The sequence below is a fragment of the Pelobates fuscus genome, chromosome 5 (genome assembly GCF_036172605.1).
Source record: "Pelobates fuscus isolate aPelFus1 chromosome 5, aPelFus1.pri, whole genome shotgun sequence".
NCBI classification, from domain to species: domain Eukaryota; kingdom Metazoa; phylum Chordata; class Amphibia; order Anura; family Pelobatidae; genus Pelobates; species Pelobates fuscus.
Genome location: NC_086321.1, coordinates 200,581,203 through 200,605,156, shown reverse-complemented (window position 1 = coordinate 200,605,156; position 23,954 = coordinate 200,581,203). Strand labels below are relative to the sequence as shown.

General features: G+C 40.5%; 1 protein-coding gene across 1 annotated transcript in view; it reads right to left on the bottom strand.

Annotated features, from left to right (window-relative positions):
• Positions 1-23,954, bottom strand: part of CNTNAP4 (contactin associated protein family member 4) — a 440,483-nt gene that overhangs the window by 16,808 nt on the left and 399,721 nt on the right. Inside the window, exon 20 of the mRNA XM_063454951.1 lies at positions 8,395-8,528. Within this exon, the coding sequence (XP_063311021.1) occupies positions 8,395-8,528 (134 nt within the window). The remainder of the gene's footprint in view (positions 1-8,394; positions 8,529-23,954) is intronic.

Sequence of the window (23,954 nt, the reverse complement as noted above, 5' to 3'; positions counted from 1 at the left end):
GTGTAGAAAAATCTAAAAGATGATGCAGAGATATGGCATGCATATGAGTCGAATTTGAAATGTCATAGCCAAGAGTCTGCATACTTATGTCAATGTAAAGTATCAAGTTGTTGTTTTCAATAATTGTAATACATTTTAAAAAATTTCAAAGAGCTGTTTTTTTGCTTTGACGTTATGTGGCATTCAGTGTAGATTGTGGTGAAAAGCAAATAGTTGAAACAATTATATTACAAGGTTGCAAGAAAAAAAGTTAAAAATAAAGGGATATTAAATCCTTCTGAATAACTGTATATCAGATCTAATGTTACATATTTACATAGTTACATAGTTACATAGTTACATAGCTGAAAAGAGACTTGCCTCCATCAAGTTCAGCCTTCCTCACATATGTTTTGGCTGTTGATCCAAAAGAAGGCAAAAAACCTAGTCAATGTAGTGCCACCAAATTTGTGTGTGCACTATAAATAGGGGATGGGTATAGATGAAGTTATCCTCCAATTTATCCACAAAAGTATAGGCATATGGTAGAGCCATACTTGAACCCATCACATTCCCTTTTATTTGTCTGAATAGGTGTATATATTATATCTTTAATTTTTTGTATGTACCCTTCTTTTATATAGTTACATATAGTTACATAGCTGAAAAGAGACTTGCGTCCATCAAGTTCAGCCTTCCTCACATATGTTTTTGCTGTTGATCCAAAAGAAGGCAAAAAACCTAATCTGAAGGGCTTCCAATTTTGCAACAAACTAGGAAAAAATTCCTTCTTGACCCCAAAATAGCAGACAGGTGTCTCCTTGGATCAAACAGTTATTACCCCACTAGTTAGAAATTATATCCCTGTATGTTATGTTTTTGCCAGTATTTATCCAATTGCAATTTAAACATCTGTATGTACTCTGATAAAACCACCTCTTTAGGCAGAGAATTCCATATCCTTATTGCTCTTACTGCAAAAAAACCTTTTCTTTGCCTTAGAAGATACCTACTTTTTTTCAGCATAAATGCGTGACCTCGTGTCCTATGTATAGCCCTGTTTATGAATATATTTCCAGGTAATGGTTTGTACTGGCCCTGAATATATTTGTATAATGTTATCATATCCCCTCTCAGGCACCGTTTTTCCAAACTAAACAGATTTAATTTTTTTTAACCTTTCTTCGTAACTAAAATGCTTCATTCTTTTTATAAATGTTGTAGTTCGTCTCTGCACTTTTTCTAGCGCCATGATATTCTTCTTTAGAACAGGTGCCAAAAATTGCACAGCAAAGGTGTGGTCTTACCAGTGATTTTTAAAGAGGCTAAATTATTTTTTCATCCTGAGTATTTATGCCCCTATTTATACAGGACAAAACCTTACTGGCTTTAGCAACTGCAGATTGACATTGCATATTGCTGCCTAATTTGTTGTCTATAGCAATTCCCAAATCATTCTCGTGTGTGGTTATCCCTAATTCAGTACCATTTAGGGTGTAAATTGCTTGTGCATTCTTGACCCTGAAGTGCATAACTTTGCATTTCTGTACATTAAATGTAATCTGCCATTTTAGTGCCCAGTCCCCCAATCTATCCAAATCCCTCTGCAGCAAAGCAATATACTGCTCACATTGTATTACTTTAAAGAGTTTTGTGTCATCTACAAACACTGAAACATGGCTTTCAACGCCTATTTTAAGATAATTTATAAATATGTTAAATAGAAGTGGTACCAAAACAGAACCCTGAGAGGCACCACTTTTGTCCAGCCTGAAAATTTACCATTAATAACAACTTGTTGTACACTATCCTTAAGCCAATGTTCTACCCAAGAACAAGAATATTCATCTAGACCAATTTCTTTTAGTTTGAAGACGAACCTATAGTGAGGAACCGTGTCAAATGCCTTGGAAAAATCCAAGTAGATCACATCCACTGCAACACCCTGATATATACTTCTATTTACTTCTTTGTAGAATGCAATTAGGTTAGTTTGACATTAGTTATGTCGCGAACATAAAATTTTCGGATCGCGAACGGCGAACGCGAACTTCCGCAAATGTTTGCGAACGGGCGAACCAGGCGAACCGCCACAGACTTCAATGGGCAGGCGAATTTTAAAACCCACAGGGACTCTTTCTGGCCACAAGAATGATGGAAAAGTTGTTTCAAGGGGACTAACACCTGGACTGTGGTATGCCGGAGGGGGATCCATGGCAAAACTCCCATGGAAAATTACATAGTTGATGCAGAGTCTGGTTTTAATCCATAAAGGGCATAAATCACCTAACATTCCTAAATTGTTTGGAATAACGTGCTTTAAAACATCAGGAATTATGTTGTATCGATCAGGTAATGTAAGGGTTACGCCCACAGTGACAGACCAAACTCCCCGTTTAACGCACCGCAAACAACCGCAAACAGTCCATTTGCACAACCGCTAACTCCCCATTTGCATAAATGTCCACCCCCTTATACTGAGCTAGCCATGTCCCGTTCCTTGTCCTCACTGATCTCATTGAAGGTCTCTCTCCCTCCACCCAGGAAGCGGGAGATGGAAAAAGATGCTTGGTCGGTCCTCCTACTTCAAATTTGGGGCACTGCGCGTGCAATCTAATGTGCCACCAGATAGGAGTAGTGTGTTAAGTAGTACTATTCTTATCAGTTTAATCCCTGTTATGTCATCAGGGGACGTGTATATAAGGCATCGATTTTAGGAAGCGGGAGATGGAAAAAGATGCTTGGTCGGTCCTCCTACTTCAAATTTGTTTGAATAGTTACTTCTAATATTTGTTTGAATGGTTTCCATTTATCCTCAGGAGTTTATGCCAGTTGATTTGTTGCAGAGCTGCCCTAATCTTATTGAAATTGGCATTTTTAAAAAAATATATATGTTTTAGTATACCCCACGTGCTTTTGCTTTTTTGAGTTTATTTAAAAAAATACGATTTTGTGATCACTATTTCCCAAATGCTCCCCTACTTGAATGTTGGTCAAAAGATCAACATTGTTTGTTATAACGAGATCCAGACAAGCATCCTTACTAGTTGGTGCTTGTGCTAGTTGTGACATGAAGGTGTCATTTAACACATTCAAAAACCTGATTCCCCTTGCTGAAGTACTAGTCATTCAATCCCAATTTATTAAAATCTCCAATAACTAATGTGTTACCCCTTTTTGCAGCTTTCCCAATTTGCTTTAACAGCTGTTCTTCCTCATTAATATTTACATTGGGTGGTTTATAACATATACAAACCGATAATTGATTTCCCTTTGTTTGCCCCATAAAGCTTCCACATTTTCCTCGTCACACTCCACATGCCTAAGATTTGACTTCAACTCATGGTTGGCATACAAACATACCCCACCACCCTTCTTGTTTTTCCTATCCTTCCTAAATAACGTGTACCCATTTATGTTAACTGCCCAGTCATGTTTGTCCTCCCACCATGTTTCCATTATGCCTATTATATCATATTGTTTAGTGTATGCTATTGCCTCTAGTTTCCTAATTTTATTATTTAGTATTAGTAAGCATACATTTAATATTATCATGAGTCATCAGAAAACCGTTCGCCGGCGAACATAGCGTGTTCGCAGTCGCGAACACGTGCGATGTTCGGTCCGCCCCCTATTCGTCATCATTAAGTAAACTTTGACCCTGTACCTCACAGTCAGCAGACACATTCCAGCCAATCAGCAGCAGACCCTCCCTGCCAGACCCTCCCATCTCCATCTCCATGACGTATAGGGGGCGGACCGAACATTGCGCGTGTTCGCGACCGCGAACACGCTATGTTTGCCGGCGAACGGTTCCCGGCGAACTGTTCAGGACATCACTAGCCATTTGTACTTTTTGTGAATTCTTATCAATATTACATACCACCTCTGTTTTGAGCTTTCCCCTCTCCCCATCTCCACCCCCTTATACTGAGCTAAAGCCCATCTCCTTTCTATCCTATCTCCATTTTCTAGATTGCTTTGACCCTCCCACCTACTACTAGTTTAAAATATCCTCCAACCTTCTAGCCATCCTATCATCCAGCACAGCAAACCCTCTTCCATTTAGGTGCAATCCATCATGACTATACAGGTTGTACCCAAGCGCAAAATCGTCCCAGTGCTCTAAAAACCCATAACCCTCTTTCCTGCACCAAGACTTCAGCTACATATTGACCTCTCTAATCTCCCGCTGCCTTTCTGCTGTAGCCCGCGGCACAGGTAATATTTCTGAAAATACTACATTGGAGGTCCTTTTCTTTAGCTTACTTCCTAGTTCCCTGAACTCATTCTTTAGGGCCTTCCATTTTCCTCTGACTTTGTCATTGGTACCAATATGGACCATGACAGCTGGGTCATCCCCAGCCCCTCCCAATAATCCCTCCACAATGTCGGCAACATGCCGGACACGAGCACCCAGGAGACAGCAAACTGTCCGGTTGAGACGATCATAGTGGCAGATTACCCTATCAACTCTCTTTATAATAGAGTCCCCTACCACCACAACCTGTCTAGCCTTCCTTACCCTCTTAACCCCACCCGTACTAGAGGGGCTGTTCCCACGGCTGTTAGAAGGAACAGCTCCCTGCAGTACAGCTACTCCTGAGCTGATCCTCCCAACATCTTCACTCAAACGGGCAAATATGTTAGGTGGCTCAAGATCAGGACTAGTTAAACCTTTCCTCTTCCTTCCCGCCCTTCTTCCTCGCCCCACTGTTACCCAGCTATGTGCCTGCTCACCAACTGTCTCATCTACTCCCACTCCACTGCCTGCACCCACTAACTCTGCTCAGTGAGCAGCAGACTCCTCTCAAGATTGTCAATCTCCCTCAGTGTTGCAATTTGCCTCTCCAGATCTCCAATCTGAGCTTCCAGAAAAGCCATTCGCTCATTCCTACCACAGAGGTATGGACCCTGGACAGATTAATCTAGGCATGCATACATGCAGCAGGATGTGCACTGAGTAAAACTTGCAAACTTGCTAGCACTCATCCCCAGTTACCAAAAAACACAAGTGAGCAAATCCATATTTACCCTCTTGGTTTATAGTTTCAACTCCTGTTGTTTCAACTCCTACTTAAAAGAGACTACTTTAAATAGCCTGCGTTCAAGAAAACTCCAGTGAGCAAGCTCTGTGAGTCAGTAGTGGGTTTATATTGGCAATGCAAATCCCACGCAGGTGACATCCCCCCTAATTAGCTCAGCAGCAGCACCCACAAAGAGGGGAATATAAACAGCAAGATAAATAAAAGAGGGAAAAAGTTTGAAATAAAAACAGTGAGGAGAAAAATATAAATAAAAAAGGACACAGTTTTAGATAAAAACCGCAAAGAAATAAAAAAACATAAAAAAATGGGAAAACGTTTAAATTAAAATAGCAAAGAGAAAAATATAAATATAAAAAAGGGACAAAGTTATGAATAAAATCAGCAAAGATTAAAAATATCTATAAAAAAGATGGAAAAAAGCTTTTAAAAAATAAATAAAAATCAAACCGGCTTTTTCACTTGATATGAACTAATACCAACCACAGTCCACCAGTTCTCCAAGAAACTCCCATTGTTTCAACTCCTACTTAAAAGAGACTACTTTAAATAGCCTACTTTCAAGCAAACTCCAGTGAGCAAGCTCTGTGAGTCAGCAGTGGGTTTATATTGGGAACACAGGTGACATTCCCCCTAATTGGCTCAGCAGCAGCACCCACAAGGAGAGGAATATAAACAGCAAGAGAAAAAATAAAAAGAGGAAAAAATGTTTTAAAAAAAAACAACAAGGAGAAAAATATAAATACAAAAAGGGACAAAGTTTTAAATAAAAACAAGAAGGAGAAAAATGTAAATAAAAAAGGGACAAAGTTTTAAATAAAAACAGCAAAGAGAAAAATATAAATAAAAAAGGGACAAAGTTATAAATAAAATCAGCAAAGATTAAAAATATTTATTAAAATGATGGAAAAAAGTTTAAAATAAATAAATAAATAAATAAAAATTAGACCTGCTTTTTAACTTATAAACTAATGCCAACCACAGTCCACCAGTTCTCCAAGAAACTCCTGTTGTTTCTAAATGTCATTATTGACTTTTCCTGATATATGGCCAAATAGCATGTCTGTCCTGCTTATTCACTTTTACAGTGTTATTTTTGGATGATGAATAAAAGGGTTTGTTTAAAACCAGCTTTAAAACTAAACTGCTACTGCATTGTTAAACAGCTGCTTTATGATCCTTTTTAAAAAAAATTACAAAATATTGTCTGAAACTATAGTTAAAACTAATTAGGATGGATTTGGGTAAAATGTGCTTCAATACAGGGAGTGCAGAATTATTAGGCAAGTTGTATTTTTGAGGATTAATTTTATTATTGAACAACAACCATGTTCTCAATGAACCCAAAAAACTCATTAATATCAAAGCTGAATATTTTTGGAAGTAGTTTTTAGTTTGTTTTTAGTTATAGCTATTTTAGGGGGATATCTGTGTGTGCAGGTGACTATTACTGTACATAATTATTAGGCAACTTAACAAAAAAACAAATATATACCCATTTCAATTATTTATTTTTACCAGTGAAACCAATATAACATCTCAACATTCACAAATATAAATTTCTGACATTCAAAAACATAACAAAAACAAATCAGTGACCAATATAGCCACCTTTCTTTGCAAGGACACTCAAAAGCCTGCCATCCATGGATTCTGTCAGTGTTTTGATCTGTTCACCATCAACATTGCGTGCAGCAGCAACCACAGCCTCCCAGACACTGTTCAGAGAGGTGTACTGTTTTCCCTCCTTGTAAATCTCACATTTGATGATGGACCACAGGTTCTCAATGGGGTTCAGATCAGGTTAACAAGGAGGCCATTAGATTTTCTTCTTTTATACCCTTTCTTGCCAGCCACGCTGTGGAGTACTTGGACGCGTGTGATGGAGCATTGTCCTGCATGAAAATCATGTTTTTCTTGAAGGATGCAGACTTCTTCCTGTACCACTGCTTGAAGAAGGTGTCTTCCAGAAACTGGCAGTAGGACTGGGAGTTGAGCTTGACTCCATCCTCAACCCAAAAAGGCCCCACAAGCTCATCTTTGATGATACCAGCCCAAACCAGTACTCCACCTCCACCTTGCTGGCGTCTGAGTCAGACTGGAGCTCTCTGCCCTTTACCAATCCATCCATCTGGCCCATCAAGACTCACTCTCATTTCATCAGTCCATAAAACCTTAGAAAAATCAGTCTTGAGATATTTCTTGGCCCAGTCTTGACGTTTCAGCTTGTGTGTCTTGTTCAGTGGTGGTCGTCTTTCAGCCTTTCTTACCTTGGCCATGTCTCTGAGTATTGCACACCTTCTGCTTTTGGGCACTCCAGTGATGTTGCAGCTCTGAAATATGGCCAAACTGGTGGCAAGTGGCATCTTGGCAGCTGCACGCTTGACTTTTCTCAGTTCATGGGCAGTTATTTTGCGCCTTGGTTTCTCTACACGCTTCTTGCGACCCTGTTGACTATTTTGAATGAAACGCTTGATTGTTCGATGATCACGCTTCAGAAGCTTTGCAATTTTAAGAGTGCTGCATCCCTCTGCAAGATATCTCACTATTTTTGACTTTTCTGAGCCTGTCAAGTCCTTCTTTTGACCCATTTTGCCAAAGGAAAGGAAGTTGCCTAATAATTATGCACACCTGATATAGGTTGTTGATATCATTAGACCACACCCCTTCTCATTACAGAGATGCACATCACCTAATATGCTTAATTGGTAGTAGGCTTTCGAGCCTATACAGCTTGGAGTAAGACAACATGCATAAAGAGGATGATGTGGTCAAAATACTCATTTGCCTAATAATTCTGCACTCCCTGTATGTGTCATATTAAACCTAATATGTAATGGAATTTCTCTCAAACGTGAATTGGAGAGATTAAAAGTGAAATGTAAAGTTGAAAAAAAAAATCTCCAACTTAATAATGTTTGGACTAACATTTGAAACTATCTTGTAAGAAATCCCCAACTACTTCTTTAGTAAAGAGATACTATAATTTGATTTTATGAATTTGTGAACCAGGTGATTTAAGAAAAATCATAAATATAATAGCACCAATGTATTACTAATGGCAGAAAAGAGTGATTTAAGACATAATAAATTTCAAGATTTGTTTTTGTTTGTTTGTTTTACTTTCTTGGGTCTATCCACTAATGATTGGTAGTGAAATGAGAGATAACTGCAAAATGTATTATGAAACAGATGACAGGGGAAAAGCCTCCACTTTATCTAACATATTTATCTCTAGCTATTTAGAACTACCTTTTGTATGTCAACACACAACTACAATTTTACCAAATTCAACTCCCAATTGTCCTGTTGATATACTAGATATCCATATATGTTCTGTGTATACTTGCAAAATTAGTAATATACTTACTTCTACAAAGAGAGCCTCTTGTTTCCTTAGAATCTTTATTCTGTGTAGATGGCCATCAGCTAAACTTTTTACATTGATGCTAAAGATATCAGGGTCAAGATGATGGTCCAGTTTGTACCTAATCTGAAGACTTCCTGAGGGAAGAGAACAAATACATTTTTCTAGTTTCAACTTTAAACACTCATGCATTGCAGTATTCATCATGTAAAATATAAAAACAGTTTTTGCAAGTCTAAAAATGTTAAATAAACAGGTCAAATAAATCATAAATTCAAATAAACTAATATACTTTAAGTGGACATTATAAGCATCCAGAGTTAAAGACAGAGGTATATTCCTAACACTATAGTATTCCTTTTAAACACTTGAGATATGCCGTTTACCAGATATATTTTATGTTTTTTAATTCAGTTTATCATAAATGATCACAGACTCGGGGCCCTGCTGATACCCTCCCAGGGGCGTATTAGCCGCGAGGCAAACAAGGCATTTGCCTTGGGCGGCATTTTCCAGGGGGCGGCAAAAAAAGCCGCCCCCAAATGCCCAAGGCAAATGTCTTGTTTGCCTCGCGGCTAATACGCCCCTGGGAGGGTATCAGCAGGGCCCCGAGTCTGTGATCATTTATGATAAACTGAATTAAAAAACATAAAATATATCTGGTAAACGGCATATCTCAAGTGTTTAAAAGGAATACTATAGCTAACAGACATGCCGGCGGGCTGCTGGGCGATCGGGCGGCGCTGCCTGGCGGGCGGGCGGCCGGCCGGCGAGGGAGCACTTCCCCTGAGCTGTCTGCTCAGCTCCCTCGCCAGCCGCAGAGTGAGGCTGGGAGCCGGAGCCGGAATATGACGTCATATTCCGGCTCCCAGCCTCACTCTGCGGCTGGCGAGGGAGCTGAGCAGACAGCTCAGGGGAAGTGCTCCCTCGCCGGCCGGCCGGCCGCCCGCCAGGCAGTGCCGCCCGATCGCCCAGCAGCCACTGGACCACCAGGGAGGAAGAGACCACCCCTCCCCAGCATTCCCAAAGGTAAGGAGGCTGGGGGGGTGTTAAATAAAAAAAAAATGTCTTAAAAATAAATAAAAAAAAATGTCTTAAAAATAAATTTAAAAAAAATGTGTTAATGTGGGTGGGCGAGTGTGTGTCTGTTAGTGTGTGTGTCTGTTAGTGTGTGCGTGTGTCAGTGTGTGTGTCTGTTAGTGTTTCTGTCTGTGTCTGTTAGTGTTTCTGTCTGTGTCTGTTAGTGTTTCTGTCTGTGTCTGTTAGTGTGTCTGTGTTTGTGTCTGTTAGTGTGTGTGTCTGTTAGTGTGTGTCCATGTCTGTTAGTGTGTGTCTGTTAGTGTGTGTGTCTGTTAGTGTGTGTGTCTGTTAGTGTGTGTCTGTGTCTGTTAGTGTGTGTCTGTTAGTGTGTGTGTGTGTGTTAGTGTGTGTTTGCCTGTGTGTGTGTGTATGTTAGTGAGTGTGTGTGTCTGCTAGTTTGTGTCTGTTAGTGTGTGTCTGTTAGTGAGTGTGTTTGTCTGTTACTGAGTGTGAGTGTGTCTGTTAGTGTGTGTGTGTTTCTGTTAGCGAGTGTGTATTTCTGTTAGCTAGTGTATGCGTATCTGTCAGTGAATGTGTGTGTGTGTGTATTTAGAATGCGGGGCGGGGGGAAAGGTTGGCTGGGGGTGGCGCGGGGGGAGGGGGGCCGCCTGAGTTTTGTCCTGCCTAGGGCAGCACAAAACCAGGATACACCACTGTACCCTCCCCAGAGATAGTATTGTGTGATTACAATACTTTCATACTGAAAATGGTTTGATGATGACTGCACAGAAATCCAACACTTTTTCCAAATCCATTCGCGGGACTGTATCTTTACACCAATTTATCAGCCAACCATGGCTAAAAGACATGCATTTTCTCAGGTCATTAAAGCACTGCATAATAGTCAAATTGTGTACAGTTGGGGCTTTCCAACAAAACTTCTGGTGTGAACGGAATGGAGCCACCAGAGTCAAAGATAATCCTGAAGAAGGATTATGGATTCTGCATACTTGGAGTGTCCAGACCCTCTAAGTATGCATCTCATCAACATTATCTGCCTCCAACCAAAATACTTCAAAAATGGCAAAAGGTGTATCTGCCAACATGAATGCATGGTATGCACTTTTCATTGTTCAGGTTTCTGCTTTGATGTGTGGCCAGCATACATAGAAACCTCTTTGGAGTAGGTATATCTTTACTAATGGCTGACCGCCCCTAAACTAGCTGTGATGCAAGACAAATTACAGCAGATTTCTTTATAAATCCTTTACATTATGCTGAGTTCCTGAAAAGCTCTCCAAGCTAAGAAACATACTATTTTACCCTTGCTAAAGCATTAGTTCACACTCTTCATTTCCTCTGTCCTCAATAGTATGTTTCAGTAAAACCCATTTTTGTGCACGCATTCCTCCATCCCTTAAGTCATCAAAATATCCTGTAAGATAGAGGAATATGAATAGGAACCAGTGCACTACCTGCTACTTCGTGATAGAGGACCATAACCTCCAAATAGTAATTTTAAATAGATTATTAATGGGTTCAACAGGTTAACCTGATCATGTAGGTTTATTGAAGACAAGAAAACAAAGCCTTTATTCTGTATATTGGGGTTGGGATTCAGGAATGTTCTGAATAGTATTGGACAAAGTTCTTCACTGTTTCTGAATAATGTGGGTGACATCTCTACTGATAGGGCTGAAGGTGGTGATGAACGGAATTTGTTGTTTGTCTTATTTGCAAGAGTCTTGAATTTTAAAACTATCAAGGTTCAAATTCTTGTACTTTTCCTCCTTGAAGAGGTTAGTGGGATAACCCTTCAACTCAAATCAGGTCTCATATTAGCTATATCTGTGTCTGACACTTTGCATTTGACTCACATAAACTGGCTATATGGAAGTGACCAAATGGTCCCTTCAGGAAAACGACTTGTAAAGTGTAATAAACTGTTACAATCTGTGGGCTTAGAGTAGATGTCTGTGTTCAAGCCATTATCGCCCCTATAGATCAGTAGATCCAAATGTTAATCTCTTTTTGTGCCAATTCATAGTAATAGTAATAGTATGTCACAAAGTACTAGAGTCATTGAAGAATTTAATCATGAGCTCAGCAGGGCACTCCCAGACCCTTAAAAATTGTATTCAATGTAGCGCCACCAAATTTGTGTGTGCACTACAAATAGGGAATGGGTATACATTAAGTTATCCTCCAATTTATCCACAAAAGTATAGGCATATGGTAGAGCCATACTTGAACCCATCACATCCCTTTTATTTGTCTGAATAGGTGTATATATTATATCTTTAATTTTTTGTATGTACCCTTCTTTTATATAGTTACATATAGTTACATAGCTGAAAAGAGACTTGCGTCCATCAAGTTCAGCCTTCCTCACATATGTTTTTGCTGTTGATCCAAAAGAAGGCAAAAAACCTAATCTGAAGGGCTTCCAATTTTGCAACAAACTAGGAAAAAATTCCTTCTTGACCCCAAAATGGCAGACAGATGTCTCCTTGGATCAAGCAGCTATTACCCCACTAATTAGAAATTATATCCCTGTATGTTATGTTTTTTTGCAAGAATATATCCAATTACAGTTTAAACATCTCTATAGACTGACAAAACCACCACAGAGAATTCCATATCCTTATTGCTCTTACTGTAAAAATAACTTTTCTTTGCCTTAGATGAAATCTCCTTTCTTCCAGCCTAAATGTGTGACCTTGTGTCCTATGTATAGCTCTGTTTATGAATAGATTTCAAGATAAAGGTTTGTACTGGCCCCAAATATATTTGTATAATGTTATCATATCCCCTCTCAGGCGCCGTTTTTCCAAACTAAACAGATTTACATTTTTTAACCTTTCTTCATAACTAAAATGCTCCATTCCTTTGATCAATTTTGTAGCTCGTCTCTGCACTTTTTCTAGTGCCATGATATCCTTCTTTAGAACAGGTGCCCAAAATTGCACAGCATATTCAAGGTGTGGTCTTACCAGCGATTAATAAAGAAGCAAAATTATATTTTCATCCGAAGAATTTATGCCCCTATTTATACATGACAAAACCTTACTGGCCTTAGCAACTGCAGATTTACATTGCATATTGGCATTATTGGCTTTTTTATATCTTATATAGGATGCCTCTGATTTTTGAGATTTAAATGCTTTAAATGCCATTTTCTTATTTTTAATCTCTTGTTTTAATTCTCTACTAAGCCACATTGGTTTTAACTTGTTTATTTTATATTTATTACCCAATGGTACATACTGAGAAATGTACCTTTCTAATATTTGTTTGAATAGATTCCATTTACCCTCATTGTTTTTATCACTAAGGAGTTTATGCCAGTCGATATCTTGTAGAGCTGCCCTAATCTTATTGAAATTGTCTTTTTTTCTAAATTATACGTTTTAGTATACCCCATGTGATTTTGCTTTTTTGAGTTTATTTAAAAAATTACCATATTGTGATCACTATTTCCCAAATGCTCCCCTACTTGAATGTTGGTTAAAATTGTTTGTTATAACGAGATGGTGTAACAGATGCCTAAAGTATACACTATGATTGTTTAGCATATTTGTTTTTGTTACTATGGTTACTACACACCTCGTCTGGGAGGGGTTTTTGATTTTGGCACCAAAACTGTTGGATGTACACACAACTTCTATGATGCTTATAGAGCTGTGTATGCTTGAACAAGAGAGCGCACCTTAATTTCCTTAGCCCAAGGGTGTCCACTTTCACCACTGATTTTCACTCTTACATTAGAGCTTTAGTACAGAAAATTAAAGCAAATCAATACCGTATATACTCGAGTATAAGCCGAGTTTTTCAGCACATTTTTTGTGCTAAAAAACCCCAACTCGGCTTATACTCGAGTCAATAGTCTGTATTATGGCAATTTGCATTGCCATAATACAGACTGGGGGAGAGGGGTGCTGGCAGAGCTGTACTTACCTTTCCTGCAGCTCCTGTCAGCTCTCTCCTCCTCTGCGCCGTCCGTTCAGCACCGCGGTCAGCTCCCAGTGTAAGTCTCGCGAGAGCCGCGGCTCTCGCGAGACTTACAGTGTGAGCTGACAGAGGGAGCTGACCGGACGGCGCGGAGGAGGAGAGAGCTGACAGGAGCTGCAGGAGAGGTAAGTACAGCTCTGCCAGCCCCCCTCTCCCCCCACTGAACTACCAATGCCACTGGACCACCAGGGAAGGAGCCCCCCTCCCTGCCATGTAGCAAGCAGGGAGGGGGGACAAAAAAATAATAATTAGTAATAATAAAAAAAATAATAAATAAATAATAATACAATAATAATAATAATTAAATTAAATGAATAAAAATAATAATAATAAATAATAAAAAAATTAAAATAATTAAAAAAAAAATTGCCCACCCCCCAGCGAGGCTCTGCAACACACACACACACACACACACACACTACACTCATACACACAGACTGCATTCATACATACACGCTGCATTTATACACACACGCTGCATTCATACACACACGCTGCACTCATACACACACGCTGCACTCATACACACACGCTGCACTCATACACACACTGCATTCATACACACACACTGCATTCATACACACACGCTGCATTCATACACACGCTGCACTCATACACACGCTGCACTCATACACACACTGCATTCATACACACACACTGCATTCATACACACACACTGCATTCATTATACACACACTGTAAATAAATATTCAATTAATATATTTTTTTTAGGATCTAATTTTATTTAGAAATTTACCAGTAGCTGCTGCATTTCTCACCCTAGTCTTATACTCGAGTCAATACGTTTTCCCAGTTTTTTTGGGTAAAATTAGGGGCCTCGGCTTATATTCGGGTCGGCTTATACTCGAGTATATACGGTACATTATTGGCTTTCATATTCATACTACTGAACACAAAATGCCCTGTTTGCAGATGAAGTCCTGTTAATGCCTAACTAACCTAATGATCTCACTGCCATTACTCTCCAAGATACTGAAACAGTATGGCAAAATCTCCTTTTCCAAAAACAATAATGGAGAAAACCAAACCCCCAATTGGTATCAGACAAAATCAGGAGTACTTGAGACAGCCACCGCAATCTTTCATCCACTTTAACTGCACTACACTTTTACAAATGCCTAAGATAATCTTAGGACTCCAAAACAAACCTTGAAATCTCCCAGCTGGGCGGGGTGAACTCAATGAAGATGCCTATACTCCCATTGATTTTGTATTTATTTGGTAAGCCACCTATATCAATTCCAAATATAGTTGTGAAGCAATTTAAATCAATACTATATTTATAGATCTTGAAAAATGCCTTCCCAGGTTTACTCAGAGTCCTCTGGCAGACATTGTGAATGGGGTGCAAATAAGTAATAAGCGCTCGCTTCTCAAGGGTGAGCAGCAGTTCACCAACAAGGTGTTCCCTCTACCTTGTGATCAATGGACAGATAAAATAGAAAGGTGAACAGCGCTAAAGATGGTAGGATCATCTACTTTTACTACAATATTTTATATTTACGTACTATACCATGTGGCGTATTTTACTCTTGTTTTTCATATAACGAATACTTACACCTATAAATTCACCAACGATCTTGAACCTCAAGAAATCCATAGACGCAGATTATTCCGTCCAGGCTCTTAACACCGAGCTGATATAGCTCCTCAAAGTGTGAGTGTGAATATAACACCTTTGTTCTTGTGGAATTATAGCGTTCATACATACTGTACCATTATTTGTATTTTTGTTTCTCTTTTTTTAAGTTACTCCGCTGGCCAGTATTTCTATTAAACGTATGTACATTTTCTGATCTTTAGCGCTGTTCACCTTTCTATTTTATTTTTTGTGAATGGGGTGACTGGGACCCCCGACGTTAGAAACTACTATATAGTGGCAACAATTGCTATGTTGATATCACTGTTATAAAAGTCTTTGCTTCTGTGGGTGCAAACTGAAAACACTTGCGTACATCACTTTAAGCTGCTAAAACATTTTTGGGCCCCACATAAATATATCTTTTAAAGCTCCCTCATCTTCCTTAATGCACTCTCTACAAACATGGCTGTTTGGATCTTGCCGACTCCTCCAGAATCTTTAAGTTTTCCACTTTGCTCTGTTTTACTCTCTTCAACTGCTCGCAACAGATTTAAATTTGACAAATAGTACTCCTGTGCCATTATTCAGGTGAGACAGCAGGTATCCATACCTGACATGAATATTTTCAATTGCCGTATGGGTCTTAAAAGCTTCCCTCTAAATAACTAAGAAAAAACATGCAAAACAAATTGTGTTCTAGATCCACTCATTGCTTTACCACGACCTGTGCTTGAAAATGTTTAATTTGCACAAGCTTACTTGTATAATAATAATGTAGAAAATTAGGTAATTTGAGACCTCCATATTTATTGGGTACATACATAAATGCTATTTTAATTAATTTTTTTTCTAAAGTTATCTATTTGTGTTTAGAGAGTTCTAAAGTACAGAACTGAAATAGAAATTGTAAAGATTTGAAATATATTGCGAAAATGTGGTAGTACATTGTCTTTATTGATGCCACCTTGCCTAACCAAGAATTATTGAGTCCATACCAGGATTTAAAATTTGGAAAGCGAGATGGAGCATGGAGGAATGGTTAAAATGAACTGGATATTTTGCTTGTAAGTGAAATAAAGCCTGTTTATTCAGGTCAAGTGGTAAAGCATTTGTTTTGTATAAATTAATTTATAGTGCAAAACCACTGTGCAGTCCTCAAGCAATGTAAGAACTGATGGTAAGGAGGTAGAGAAATTAGTGATCAATAATTTTAGATCGTCAGCATATGCTGCAATATATATATATATATATATATATATATATATATATCCCTGAGACTGTAACTGTAGCCTTGCAATAAAAGGATAGGGTATATAGCTTGTTGGAGTGGAGTGAAACAGGACACATCTGCCTAGTACTATTGTATGTCTCTTTAACCTTCCTTATGAGTAAAAGCTAACCTAGCTTTACCTCACTTACTAATAGTGATGTACCGAACTGTCCGCCGGCGAACAGTTCCCGGCGAAATTAGCGTGTTCGCGTTCGCTGCGGCGGGCGGACACATGCGCAGTTCGATCCGCCCCCTATTCGTCATCATTGGGCAAACTTTGACCCTGTGCCTCTCGGTCAGCAGGCACATTCCAGCCAATCAGCAGCACTCCCTCTCTTCCACACCCTCCAACCTCCCTCCCAGCATCCATTTTCGATTCATTCGGAAGATGCATGCTTAGTGAGAGGAGGGAAAGTTTAGCTGCTGCTGATTAGATAGGGAAATTGATAGCTAGGCTAGGGTATTCAGTGTCCACTACAATCCTGAAGGACTCATCTGATCTCTGCTGTAAGGACAGCACCCCAAAAAGCCATTTTTAGGGCTATAACATCAGGCTGCTTTTTTTTTTTTCCCTGTGTAATGTAATTGCAGGTGCCTGCCTGCCAGCTTCTGTGTGAGGTTCACATTGGATACTGTGCCTACTTGCCCAGTGCCACCACTCATATCTGTTTTAACAATAGGTTAAGCTTTACATTTAAAATAAATATATTTTTTTCACTGTAATAGAAGAGCAGTTGCCTGCCTGCCAGCTTCTGTGTGAGGTTCACATTGGATACTGTGCCCACTTGCCCAGTGCCACCACTCATATCTGTTTTAACAATTGGTTAAGCTTTAGATTTAAAATACATTTTTTTTTTTCACTGTAATAGAAGAGCAGTTGCCTGCCTGCCAGCTTCTGTGTCAGGTTGGATGCCTTGCCCATTTGCACAGTCAGTGCCACTACTCATATCTGTTTTAACAATTGGTTAAGCTTTAGATTTTAAATAAATAATTTGTTTTCACTGTAATAGAAGAGCAGTTGCCTGCCTGCCAGCTTCTGTGTGAGGTTCACATTGGATACTGTGCCCACTAGCCCAGTGCCACCACTCATATCTGTTTTAACAATTGGTTAAGCTTTAGATTTCAAATAAATAATTTTTTTTCACTGTAATAGAAGAGCAGTTGCCTGCCTGCCAGCTTCTGTGTCAGGTTGGATGCCTTGCCCATTTGCACAGTCAGTGCAACCACTCATATCTGTTTTAACAATAGCTTAAGCTTTAGATTTTAAAGAAATCATTTTTTTTCACTGTAATAGAAGAGCAGTTGCCTGCCTGCCAGCTTCTGTGTCAGGTTGGATGCCTTGCCCATTTGCACAGTCAGTGCCACCACTCATATCTGTTTTAACAATTGGTTAAGCTTTAGATTTTAAATAAATAATTTTTTTCACTGTAATAGAAGAGCAGTTGCCTGCCTGCCAGCTTCTGTGCGAGGTTCACATTGGATACTGTGCCCACTAGCCCAGTGCCACCACTCATATCTGTTTTAACAATTGGTTAAGCTTTAGATTTCAAATAAATAATTTTTTTTCACTGTAATAGAAGAGCAGTTGCCTGCCTGCCAGCTTCTGTGTCAGGTTGGATGCCTTGCCCATTTGCACAGTCAGTGCAACCACTCATATCTGTTTTAACAATAGCTTAAGCTTTAGATTTTAAAGAAATCATTTTTTTTCACTGTAATAGAAGATCAGTTAGTTGTCTGCAAGCATTGTTGTCTGCAAGCATTGTAAGTGAAATAAAGCCTGTTTATTCAGGTCAAGTGGTAAAGCATTTGTTTTGTATAAATTAATTTATAGTGCAAAACCACTGTGCAGTCCTCAAGCAATGTAAGAACTGATGGTAAGGAGGTAGAGAAATTAGTGATCAATAATTTTAGATCGTCAGCATATGCTGCAATTTACATTTAAAATAAATATTTTTTTTTCACTGGCCCTTCTTAAATGATTGAAGACTAGGGGAGAGTCTGATGGCAGTAGGCAAGTTATTCCATAGGAGAGGAGCCGCCCGTGAGAAGTCCTGCAAGCGTGAGTTGGCCGTACGGGTGCGAGCAGCGGTCAGGAGGTGGTCGCGGGCAGAGCGGAGGGTACGAGGAGGGGCATACCTCTGGATCAGTGAAGAGATATAAGAGGGGCTGGAATTGTTCAGTGCTTTAAATGTATGGGTTAGCACTTTGAATTGACTCCTATAGGATACAGGGAGCCAATGTAAGGACTGGCAGAGGGGCGAGGTGTGAGAGGACCGACAGGATAGGAAAATCAGTCTAGCTGCAGCATTCATTACAGACTGTAGCGGGGCAGTACGGCTTTTGGGGAGACCAATCAGGAGAGGGTTACAGTAATCCATGCGGGAAATTACTAGAGCATGGACAAGCTCCTTGGTAGAGGTTAAGGTTAACCTTTACATTTAAAATAAATATTTTTTTTTCACTGTAATAGAAGAGCAGTTAGTTGTCTGCAAGCGTCTGGGTGTCAGGCCTACTTCAGCGTGTGCTCTGCAGACCTGTGCCAGCGTGCTTTGACAGTTGGCACTCATATCTTGTGTCTCTATAGCGTGCTTTTACAACCAAAATTTTGTTTCCACTGTAATAGAAGAGCAGTTGCCTGCCTGCCAGCTTCTGTGTGAGGTTCACATTGGATACTGTGCCTACTTGCCCAGTGCCACCACTCATATCTGTTTTAACAATTGGTTAAGCTTTACATTTAAAATAAATATTTTTGTTTCACTGTAATAGAAGAGCAGTTAGTTGTCTGCAAGCGTCTGGGTGTCAGGCCTACTTCAGCGTGTGCTCTGCAGACCTGTGCCAGCGTGCTTTGACAGTTGCCACTCATATCTTGTGTCTCTATAGCGTGCTTTTACAACCAAAATTTTGTTTCCACTGTAATAGAAGAGCAGTTGCCTGCCTGCCAGCTTCTGTGTGAGGTTCACATTGGATACTGTGCCTACTTGCCCAGTGCCACCACTCATATCTGTTTTAACAATTGGTTAAGCTTTACATTTAAAATAAATATTTTTTTTCACTGTAATAGAAGAGCAGTTGCCTGCCTGCCAGCTTCTGTGTGAGGTTCACATTGGATACTGTGCCCACTTGCCCAGTGCCACCACTCATATCTGTTTTAACAATAGCTTAAGCTTTAGATTTTAAAGAAATAATTTTTTTTCACTGTAATAGAAAATCAGTTAGTTGTCTGCAAGCGTCTGGGTGTCAGGCCTACTTCAGCGTGTGCTCTGTAGACCTGTTCCAGCGTGCTTTGACAGTTGCCAATCATATTTGGTGTCTCTATAGCGTGCTTTTAAAACCAAAATTTGTTTTTCACTGTTATAGATTGAATAGCAGTTACTTGTCTTCAAGCGGGTGTCTCAGGCCTACAGTGTGTGCTCTGCAGAACTATTCCAGTGCACATTGCCAATCATATCTGGTGTCTCTATAGCGTGCTTTTAAAACCAAAATTTGTTTTTCACTGTTATAGATTGAATAGCAGTTACTTGTCTTCAAGCGGGTGTCTCAGGCCTACAGTGTGTGCTCTGCAGAACTGTTCCAGTGCACATTGCCAATCATATCTGGTGTCTCTATAGCGTGCTTTTAAAACCAAAATTTGTTTTTCACTGTTATAGATTGAATAGCAGTTACTTGTCTTCAAGCGGCTCTGTCAGTCCTTCCTTCAGCGTGTGCTCTGCAGAACTGTTCCAGTGCACATTGCCAATTTACGTTGCACTCATTAGAACCAAACACTGTTGGGTGATTTCACCAAGGACCACACGACGGAATAGGATCTGATTTTTAGGGTCCTTCAAATTGAAAAGGAGGATCCGGTATTTATTCTTATATCTGCTGTCAGTACACAGGAAAAGTTTAAATATTTCTTGTTCTACGTTCTCTGCAACTCCACGCACCGACTCATCCAATACGTGAAGATCTGGGGTTTCTCTGACTCTCCTCAGTAGTGTATCAAACAGAGTCTGCACTGTGGTAACACGGACATCTTCAGGACATAACTCAACTATTTGCAGATAGGCAGTCTGCAGCTTCTCTTTTTCACCTGTTCTCTTCTTTCTCTTATGCGTATTCTTGTCTATATGCAGGTGGTCTCTTGCCTTCCTTTTAACCAATTTGTTCATTCCATATGGTTTCAAAAGATCTCTGGCATAATTACTTTCAACGCAAATAACGTCATCATAGTTAGTCTCCTCATTATTCACCGGGAAGAGAGTGTTTGCACTGACTACCCACAGCATGCTCTTGCCATTGCCTACTACACCTTCGACAGGGTGCAAGTCCCAAGGAGAAGGATCATTCACTTTATTATCTGTCTTTATTTCACAAGTAGTGCCTGGAACATCCTCATGGGTCACAAGATGTAAATCTGGACTAATGTCAACCCCAGGGTCTGGAAAATCATAAATGTGAAATTTTTCGAATAATCCCAGTGGTCTGCCACATTCTTCCTCCTCTGATGGTATTAAAGTGTGCAGAGATTCACTATGGGGTGGTGTCAAGCATTTTGGAGAACAATTAAGCATCTCCATCCCAATACGTTTCAGATGTCCTATCAGCTCTTCCACCCTATGCGATACTATGGGCCGGCTACCCGTGACGTCATTACTCACGGCCCTATTTCACGCGGACACTCTGTGTCAGTGTGTATCATGGTCTCTGTGGACAGGGAACAGTCTCTATTCTGCTCTGTGTCAGTGTGTATCATGGTCTCTGTGGACAGGGAACAGTCTCTATTCTGCTCTGTGTCAGTGTGTATCAGGGGTTTTGAGGACAGGTGTCAATCCATATCTGCCAAGTGACCCTATGTAGGGGGAACAGTCCCTATTCTGCTCTGTGTCAGTGTGTATCAGGGGTTTTGAGGACAGGTGTCAATCCATATCTGCCAAGTGACCCTATGTAGGGGGAACAGTCCCTATTCTGCTCTGTGTCAGTGTGTATCATGGTCTCTGTGGACAGGGAACAGTCTCTATTCTGCTCTGTGTCAGTGTGTATCAGGGGTTTTGAGGACAGGTGTGTATCCATATCTGCCAAGTGACCCTATGTAGGGGGTACAGTCCCTATTCTGCTCTGTGTCAGTTTGTATCATGGTCTCTGTGGACGGTGAACAGTCTCTATTCTGCTCTGTGTCAGTGTGTATCATGGTCTCTGTGGACAGGGAACAGTCTCTATTCTGCTCTGTGTTAGTGTGTATCAGGGGTTTTGAGGACAGGTGTCAATCCATATCTGCCAAGTGACCCTATGTAGGGGGAACAGTACCTATTCTGCTCTGTGTCAGTGTGTATCATGGTCTCTGTGGACGGTGAACAGTCTCTATTCTGCTCTGTGTCAGTGTGTATCATGGTCTCTGTGGACGGTGAACAGTCTCTATTCTGCTCTGTGTCAGTGTGTATCATGGTCTCTGTGGACGGTGAACAGTCTCTATTCTGCTCTGTGTCAGTGTGTATCATGGTCTCTGTGGACAGGGAACAGTCTCTATTCTGCTCTGTGTCAGTGTGTATCAGGGGTTTTGAGGACAGGTGTCAATCCATATCTGCCAAGTGACCCTATGTAGGGGGAACAGTCCCTATTCTGCTCTGTGTCAGTGTGTATCATGGTCTCTGTGGACAGGGAACAGTCTCTATTCTGCTCTGTGTCAGTGTGTATCAGGGGTTTTGAGGACAGGTGTCAATCCATATCTGCCAAGTGACCCTATGTAGGGGGTACAGTCCCTATTCTGCTCTGTGTCAGTTTGTATCATGGTCTCTGTGGACGGTGAACAGTCTCTATTCTGCTCTGTGTCAGTGTGTATCATGGTCTCTGTGGACAGGGAACAGTCTCTATTCTGCTCTGTGTCAGTGTGTATCAGGGGTTTTGAGGACAGGTGTCAATCCATATCTGCCAAGTGACCCTATGTAGGGGGAACAGTCCCTATTCTGCTCTGTGTCAGTGTGTATCATGGTCTCTGTGGACGGTGAACAGTCTCTATTCTGCTCTGTGTCAGTGTGTATCATGGTCTCTGTGGACGGTGAACAGTCTCTATTCTGCTCTGTGTCAGTGTGTATCATGGTCTCTGTGGACGGTGAACAGTCTCTATTCTGCTCTGTGTCAGTGTGTATCATGGTCTCTGTGGACAGGGAACAGTCTCTATTCTGCTCTGTGTCAGTGTGTATCAGGGGTTTTGAGGACAGGTGTCAATCCATATCTGCCAAGTGACCCTATGTAGGGGGAACAGTCCCTATTCTGCTGTGTCAGTGTGTATCATGGTCTCTGTGGACAGGGAACAGTCTCTATTCTGCTCTGTGTCAGTGTGTATCAGGGGTTTTGAGGACAGGTGTCAATCCATATCTGCCAAGTGACCCTATGTAGGGGGAACAGTCCCTATTCTGCTCTGTGTCAGTGTGTATCATGGTCTCTGTGGACGGTGAACAGTCTCTATTCTGCTCTGTGTCAGTGTGTATCAGGGGTTTTGAGGACAGGTGTCAATCCATATCTGCCAAGTGACCCTATGTAGGGGGAATCCCTATTCTGCTCTGTGTCAGTGTGTATCAGGGGTTTTGAGGACAGGTGTCAATCCATATCTGCCAAGTGACCCTATGTAGGGGGAACAGTCTCTATTCTGCTCTGCGTCAGTGTGTATCAGGGCTGGGCTTTGAGGACAGGTGTCAATGTTAGGTGATTTCTGCCCTTTATGGATTAAAAGCAGACTCTGCATCAACTGTGCAATTTTCCATGGGAGTTTTGCCATGGATCCCCCTCTGGCATGCCACAGTCCAGGTGTTAGTCCCCTTGAAACAACTTTCCCATCACTATTGTGGCCAGAAAGAGTCCCTGTTGTTTTTAAAATTCGCCTGCCCATTGAAGTCAATGGCGGTTCGCGCGGTTCGCCGGTTCGCGAACATTTGCGGAAGTTCGCGTTCGCCGTTCGCGAACCGAAAATTCCGGGTTTGCGACAACACTACTTACTAATATTGTTACTGTGTTGAGTAGGAACACAGCATAGGATACTTATGTCCTTCTGCTCAGTCTGTCAGTTAAAATCCAAGTGGTGAATGCCATATGGAGTAATTTGTCAGAGTGTAAAAATATGACATCCAATCATATCCCTGCTTCCTCAAATCATTCTACATGCCAAAAATTCACTAACAGACTAGGTAAAGAAACCGATTCTCTGCTGCAGTCCAGCTAAGCCACACTATATTGTATGAGAGTGCGAGGAGATTGTGTTATGCAAATACTTAGTCACACAAGGTGGACCATCATGCCCTATTATGCTACTGCGTTTAGGTATGTAGTCATTAGATACAGAAATAACATTAGTTTCAGAGAAAACTGTAGCTTTCCCATTATGGCATTGACTGATTTTGATGATTCCTTTGATTTTTGACAAAGCAATTAAAGAAAGTATGTCAAACTGAAAGTTTTGACAATTGCAGCAAATGTTTAATTGCACCATAACTACCACATATTGATACAAATCTGTATTCCAAAGCTATCATGTCCCCATGCTTACTCTTCTTCAGGTTATCCCATGCACTAACTAATGTTTTACTTACCTTTTTCCAGTACTAACCCTGTCTCGGTGCTGCTTAATTCTCGGCCTCATACAATGTCATGTAGGAAGCCATTCTAATGTCCATTCCGATGCACATC